The sequence below is a fragment of the Oncorhynchus mykiss genome, chromosome 18, assembly GCF_057628025.1.
Source record: "Oncorhynchus mykiss isolate SJ-2025 chromosome 18, ASM5762802v1, whole genome shotgun sequence".
Lineage (NCBI taxonomy): Eukaryota > Metazoa > Chordata > Actinopteri > Salmoniformes > Salmonidae > Oncorhynchus > Oncorhynchus mykiss.
The window spans coordinates 6,696,813-6,705,000 of NC_143039.1; the positions used below are offsets into that span (position 1 = coordinate 6,696,813).

General features: G+C 42.6%; 1 protein-coding gene across 1 annotated transcript; it reads right to left on the minus strand.

Annotated features, from left to right (window-relative positions):
- Positions 1–1,769: 1,769 nt before the first annotated feature.
- LOC110517249 (BTB/POZ domain-containing protein KCTD12) lies at positions 1,770–3,707 on the minus strand. The gene has a single exon (XM_021595394.3). It carries the CDS (start codon positions 3,180–3,182, stop codon positions 2,346–2,348), a length of 837 nt encoding a protein of 278 aa, XP_021451069.3. The 5' UTR covers positions 3,183–3,707; the 3' UTR covers positions 1,770–2,345.
- Between the last annotated feature and the right edge of the window lie 4,481 nt (positions 3,708–8,188).

The window sequence follows — 8,188 nt, forward strand, 5'->3', positions numbered from 1 at the left end:
AATATTACTTTGATTTATTTATGATTTAAAATTGAAAATACAGCTTTAGATGTTGAGACACAAATAACGCAACTTATCCAGTATTGGCCTGTCAAACCAAGACAACACCAGGAGGGAGTTAGGTTCAACAGCCTGTCAAACCAAGACAACACCAGGAGGGAGTTAGGTTCAACAGCCTGTCAAACCAAGACAACACCAGGATGGAGTTAGGTTCAACAGCCTGTCAAACCAAGACAACGCCAGGATGGAGTTAGGTTCAACAGCCTGTCAAACCAAGACAACGCCAGGAGGGAGTTAGGTTCGACAGCCTGCCAAACCAAGACAACGCCAGGAGGGAGTTAGGTTCGACAGCCTGTCAAACCAAGATAACGCCAGGAGGGAGTTAGGTTCAACAGCCTGTCAAACCAAGCTCAGGTTCAGGAGGGAGTTAGGTTCAACAGCCTGTCAAACCAAGACAACGCCAGGAGGGAGTTAGGTTCAACAGCCTGTCAAACCAAGACAACGCCAGGAGGGAGTTAGGTTCAACAGCCTGTCAAACCAAGACAACGCCAGGAAGGAGTTAGGTTCAACAGCCTGTCAAACCAAGCTCAGAGCCAGGAGGGAGTTAGGTTCAACAGCCTGTCAAACCAAGACAACGCCAGGAGGGAGTTAGGTTCAACAGCCTGTCAAACCAAGACAACGCCAGGAAGGAGTTAGGTTCAACAGCCTGTCAAACCAAGACAATGCCATGAGGGAGTTAGGTTCAACAGCCTGTCAAACCAAGCTCAGAGCCAGGAGGGAGTTAGGTTCAACAGCCTGTCAAACCAAGACAACGCCAGGAGGGAGTTAGGTTCAACAGCCTGTCAAACCAAGCTCAGAGCCAGGAGGGAGTTTGGTTCAACAGCCTGTCAAACCAAGCTCAGAGCCAGGAGGGAGTTAGGTTCAACAGCCTGTCAAACCAAGCTCAGAGCCAGGAGGGAGTTAGGTTCAACAGCCTGTCAAACCAAGACAACGCCAGGAGGGAGTTAGGTTCAACAGCCTGTCAAACCAAGCTCAGAGCCAGGAGGGAGTTAGGTTCAACAGCCTGTCAAACCAAGACAACTCCATGAGGGAGTTAGGTTCAACAGCCTGTCAAACCAAGCTCAGAGCCAGGAGGGAGTTAGGTTCAACAGCCTGTCAAACCAAGACAACGCCAGGAGGGAGTTAGGTTCAACAGCCTGTCAAACCAAGATAACGCCAGGAGGGAGTTAGGTTCAACAGCCTGTCAAACCAAGACAACACCAGGAGGGAGTTTGGTTCGACAGCCTGTCAAACCAAGATAACGCCAGGAGGGAGTTAGGTTCAACAGCCTGTCAAACCAAGCTCAGGTTCAGGAGGGAGTTAGGTTCAACAGCCTGTCAAACCAAGATAACGCCAGGAGGGAGTTAGGTTCAACAGCCTGTCCACCCTCACACGCCTTGCCTTGTGCTTGTTCTGGGAACATGTGTGTGTGTAAATGTTGGTGTGGTGTGTGTGTGTGTAAATGTTGGTGTGGTGTGTGTGTAAATGTTGGTGTGGTGTGTGTGTGTAAATGTTGGTGTGGTGTGTGTTTGTAAATGTTGGTGTGGTGTGTGTGTGTGTAAATGTTAGTGTGGTGTGTGTGTGTGTGTGTGTGTGTAAATGTTGGTGTGGTGTGTGTGTGTGTGTGTAAATGTTGGTGTGGTGTGTGTGTGTGTGTGTGTGTAAATGTTGGTGTGGTGTGTCTAAATGTGTTACGTCCATCGTTAGATGAATGAGACCAAGCAGCAGCAAAGTGTTCATGATTTTTAATACTGAATTCCAACAAAACACAAATCCAAACGTAACGTTCTGCAGGGTTAAAAACAAGATCCCACAACTTAAGGTGTGTGTGTGTGTGTGTGTGTGTATGTATGTATGTGTGTGTATGTATGTATGTGTGTGTGTGTGTGTGTGTGTGTGTATGTATGTATGTATGTGTGTGTGTGTGTGTGTGTGTGTGTGTGTGTGTGTGTGTGTGTGTGTGTGTGTGTGTGTGTGTGTGTGTGTTAATGTTAGTATAAACACCTTGAGAGCATTCTGTCACAACAGTCGTGTAACTGTATAATATAGACTGGTCTGCAACATGAAACATACCTCCATTAGACGTACATAGGCCTGGGCAAAACAACAACCAATATGTCCATATACTTTCAGAATAATCCTCAGTAACCTTTAACCTTTCCCATAATCAGATGGGACATATAGAGAAGATAGAGGAGTTTTCACATTTCTGCAGGTAGTCTCTCTACCGTACAGGTGAGCATCACGTGACGTCACTGTCCCAGTACCCTCAGGTAAAGCTACCTAGCGGCCCGGTAACGGGTTGTTCAGTCCCGGGAGAACACGTATTCGGTGTAGCTGGTCCAGATTTTGTCCTCGTTCGGGTCGCTGCTCGCGTACGCGCACGTGCCCGTGGAGCTGCAAGCCACCATGCGGAACCCGACCTCCGCGAGCCTGTCGAACGCCTGCTCGAGAAAGTTATACTTCAGATAGTACCGGGAGGTGTACCTCTCAGGTGGTTTGTCCGGGTCTCTGCTCTCATTCAGAGTCTCACCGAAAACTTCTTTGGCCAGGGACGTCTTTCCGCAAACCGTTATTCTGGCCACTCGCCTGAACTTGGCGTCCGTTTGAATATCCCTCCCGATGGTATAGGAGCCCCGGTAACCAATGGTAATATAGCCATGCTTCTGGAACGGGGAGCGAAGGCTCGGAGTCGGGCTGCTCACCGCGGTCGTGGTGATGCTGCTACTACCCAGAGCGCACGCGAGCGAAGCCTCTTCCGGGTCCCCATGGGCGCACAGCTCGTCCCCGAGAGAGTTGTCTTTACTCGCTGTCGGTCTGAGGCGCTGTGCGAGCTCGTGCAGCTGGAAGAACTCTGCCTCCTTCTGTAACCGACCCCTCTCCTTAAAGAAGTCCGGTAGAACGATGTCCCTTTCCCGCAGATAATCCAGAATATACCTGAACAGAAATCCATCCCGGTCAAAGAAGTAGCGTCCTTTGCTGTCTTTCGGTAGTTCTGTAGGGCTCTTCTGTGCGAACATAGTCCACAGGAGAGAGTTTGGGACGGAGACTAAAGTTGCATGTCGAGTTACATACACTTGCCCTCCGACGTTTAATTCTATTATATCAGAAAAGGACGACTGTTGGTTCTCACTGTGTGCCATCTCTCTCCCCCTGCGCGCCTGGGTGGAACTCCAACGGACTTGGCGAATCCAGGAAATTGAAAAAAAATAACAACAGTACAAATGTAACGGTTTTGTTTATATGGCTGGAGTTGTGTGGGAGGAGAAGAGGAGGAGGAGGAGACGGACTGGGGAGGCAGCAGAATATTGCTGAAAAGTTAACTCTTCACGGACAGAGTTTGTGACTTCCCTCAGTCAGTATAGAAGACTTCTCTTTTAGTAGAAGTAAAGCTATGAAACCACTCAAGACCAGAGGTGTAAAGTAATTAAGTAAAAACACTTTAAAGTACTACTTACTGTAAGTAGTTGTTTTGGGGGTATCTGTACTTTATATATTTTTTTTTACAACTTTTACTTTTACCTCACTATATTCCTAAAGAAAATAATGTACTTTTTAGTCCGTACATTTTCCTCGACGCCCAAAAGTACTCGTTACATTTTGAATGCTTAGCAGGACAGGACAACTGTCCAATTCACGCACTTCTCCCCGCCGCCTCTGATCTGACGGACTCACTAAACAACACAAATGCTTCGTTGTTTTAAATGCGTGTTGAAGTGAGCCCCTGGATATCCTTTAAAACAAAGACAATGCTGCCGTCTGGTTGGCTTAATATAAACAAGGTGAAATTATTTACACTTTTATTTTTTGATACTAAAGTATATTTAAAACCAACTATTTTTAGAGTTTTACTCGAGTAGTTTTTCCACCGGGTGACTTTCACTTTTACGTGAGTTATTTTCTATGAAGGTATCTTTACTTTTACTCAAGTATGAGCACTGAGTTATTTTTCCACCGCTGGTCAAGACAGGGAGAGACCGACATCTAGTGGGGATTTTTTTTATTTTTTAACCTTTATTTAACCAGGCAAGTCAGTTAAGAACAAATTCTTATTTTCAATGACGGCCCTAGGAACAGTCTAGGAACTGCCTGTTCAGGGGCAGAACGACAGATTTGTACCTCATATTTCCCCACTAATTGTTATTTTGACCAATCAGATCAGATCTTTTGCCAATAATTGGGAAAAAGGGTCAGAACTGGGCTGCCTGTATAAACTAAGGGATGGAGACCCTCCAATAGATAGAGACCCTCCAATAGATAGAGACCCTACAAGACAACAGTGTTCCAATAGATAGAGGCCCACCAAGTCTCCAGTGTTTCAATAGATAGAGACCCTACAATAGATAGAGACCCTACAAGACAACAGTGTTTCAATAGATAGAGACCCTACAAGACAACAGTGTTTCAATAGATAGAGACCCTACAAGACAACAGTGGTTCAATAGATAGAGACCCTACAATAGATAGAGACCCTACAAGACAACAGTGGTTCAATAGATAGAGACCCTACAAGACAACAGTGTTTCAATAGATAGAGACCCTACAAGACAACAGTGTTTCAATAGATAGAGACCCTACAAGACAACAGTGTTTCAATAGATAGAGACCCTACAAGACAACATTGTTTCAATAGATAGAGACCCTACAAGACAACAGTGTTTCAATAGATAGAGACCCTACAAGACAACAGTGTTTCAATAGATAGAGACCCTACAAGATAACAGTGTTTCAATAGATAGAGACCCTACAATAGATAGAGACCCTACAAGACAACAGTGTTTCAATAGATAGAGACCCTACAAGATAACAGTGTTTCAATAGATAGAGACCCTACAAGACAACAGTGTTTCAATAGATAGAGACCCTACAATAGATAGAGACCCTACAAGACAACAGTGTTTCAATAGATAGAGACCCTACAAGACAACAGTGTTTCAATAGATAGAGACCCTACAAGACAACAGTGTTTCAATAGATAGAGACCCTACAAGACAACAGTGATTCAATAGATAGAGACCCTACAAGACAACAGTGCTTCATTAGATAGACCCTACAAGACAACAGTGTTTCAATAGATAGAGACCCTACAAGACAACAGTGTTTCAATAGATAGAGACCCTACAAGACAACAGTGTTTCAATAGATAGAGACCCTACAAGACAACAGTGTTTCAATAGATAGAGACCCTACAAGACAACAGTGTTTCAATAGATAGAGACCCTACAAGACAACAGTGTTTCAATAGATAGAGACCCTACAAGACAACAGTGTTTCAATAGATAGAGACCCTACAAGATAACAGTGTTTCAATAGATAGAGACCCTACAATAGATAGAGACCCTACAAGACAACAGTGTTTCAATAGATAGAGACCCTACAAGATAACAGTGTTTCAATAGATAGAGACCCTACAAGACAACAGTGTTTCAATAGATAGAGACCCTACAATAGATAGAGACCCTACAAGACAACAGTGTTTCAATAGATAGAGACCCTACAATAGATAGAGACCCTACAAGACAACAGTGTTTCAATAGATAGAGACCCTACAAGACAACAGTGTTTCAATAGATAGAGACCCTACAAGACAACAGTGTTTCAATAGATAGAGACCCTACAAGACAACAGTGTTTCAATAGATAGAGACCCTACAAGACAACAGTGTTTCAATAGATAGAGACCCTACAAGACAACAGTGTTTCAATAGATAGAGACCCTACAAGATAACAGTGTTTCAATAGATAGAGACCCTACAAGACAACAGTGTTTCAATAGATAGAGACCCTACAAGACAACAGTGTTTCAATAGATAGAGACCCTACAAGACAACAGTGTTTCAATAGATAGAGACCCTACAAGACAACAGTGTTTCAATAGATAGAGACCCTACAAGACAACAGTGTTTCAATAGATAGAGACCCTACAAGACAACAGTGGTTCAATAGATAGAGACCCTACAAGACAACAGTGTTTCAATAGATAGAGACCCTACAAGATAACAGTGTTTCAATAGATAGAGACCCTACAAGACAACAGTGTTTCAATAGATAGAGACCCTACAAGACAACAGTGTTTCAATAGATAGAGACCCTACAAGACAACAGTGTTTCAATAGATAGAGACCCTACAAGACAACAGTGTTTCAATAGATAGAGACCCTACAAGACAACAGTGTTTCAATAGATAGAGACCCTACAAGACAACAGTGATTCAATAGATAGAGACCCTACAAGACAACAGTGCTTCATTAGATAGACCCTACAAGACAACAGTGTTTCAATAGATAGAGACCCTACAAGACAACAGTGTTTCAATAGATAGAGACCCTACAAGACAACAGTGTTTCAATAGATAGAGACCCTACAAGACAACAGTGTTTCAATAGATAGAGACCCTACAAGATAACAGTGTTTCAATAGATAGAGACCCTACAAGACAACAGTGTTTCAATAGATAGAGACCCTACAATAGATAGAGACCCTACAAGACAACAGTGTTTCAATAGATAGAGACCCTACAAGACAACAGTGTTTCAATAGATAGAGACCCTACAAGACAACAGTGTTTCAATAGATAGAGACCCTACAAGACAACAGTGATTCAATAGATAGAGACCCTACAAGACAACAGTGCTTCATTAGATAGACCCTACAAGACAACAGTGTTTCAATAGATAGAGACCCTACAAGACAACAGTGTTTCAATAGATAGAGACCCTACAAGACAACAGTGTTTCAATAGATAGAGACCCTACAAGACAACAGTGTTTCAATAGATAGAGACCCTACAAGATAACAGTGTTTCAATAGATAGAGACCCTACAATAGATAGAGACCCTACAAGACAACAGTGTTTCAATAGATAGAGACCCTACAAGATAACAGTGTTTCAATAGATAGAGACCCTACAAGACAACAGTGTTTCAATAGATAGAGACCCTACAATAGATAGAGACCCTACAAGACAACAGTGTTTCAATAGATAGAGACCCTACAATAGATAGAGACCCTACAAGACAACAGTGTTTCAATAGATAGAGACCCTACAAGACAACAGTGTTTCAATAGATAGAGACCCTACAAGACAACAGTGTTTCAATAGATAGAGACCCTACAAGACAACAGTGTTTCAATAGATAGAGACCCTACAAGACAACAGTGTTTCAATAGATAGAGACCCTACAAGACAACAGTGTTTCAATAGATAGAGACCCTACAAGATAACAGTGTTTCAATAGATAGAGACCCTACAAGACAACAGTGTTTCAATAGATAGAGACCCTACAAGACAACAGTGTTTCAATAGATAGAGACCCTACAAGACAACAGTGTTTCAATAGATAGAGACCCTACAAGACAACAGTGTTTCAATAGATAGAGACCCTACAAGACAACAGTGTTTCAATAGATAGAGACCCTACAAGACAACAGTGTTTCAATAGATAGAGACCCTACAAGACAACAGTGTTTCAATAGATAGAGACCCTACAAGATAACAGTGTTTCAATAGATAGAGACCCTACAAGACAACAGTGTTTCAATAGATAGAGACCCTACAAGACAACAGTGTTTCAATAGATAGAGACCCTACAAGACAACAGTGTTTCAATAGATAGAGACCCTACAAGACAACAGTGTTTCAATAGATAGAGACCCTACAAGACAACAGTGTTTCAATAGATAGAGACCCTACAAGACAACAGTGTTTCAATAGATAGAGACCCTACAAGACAACAGTGATTCAATAGATAGAGACCCTACAAGACAACAGTGCTTCATTAGATAGACCCTACAAGACAACAGTGTTTCAATAGATAGAGACCCTACAAGACAACAGTGTTTCAATAGATAGAGACCCTACAAGACAACAGTGTTTCAATAGATAGAGACCCTACAAGACAACAGTGTTTCAATAGATAGAGACCCTACAAGATAACAGTGTTTCAATAGATAGAGACCCTACAATAGATAGAGACCCTACAAGACAACAGTGTTTCAATAGATAGAGACCCTACAAGATAACAGTGTTTCAATAGATAGAGACCCTACAAGACAACAGTGTTTCAATAGATAGAGACCCTACAATAGATAGAGACCCTACAAGACAACAGTGTTTCAATAGATAGAGACCCTACAATAGATAGAGACCC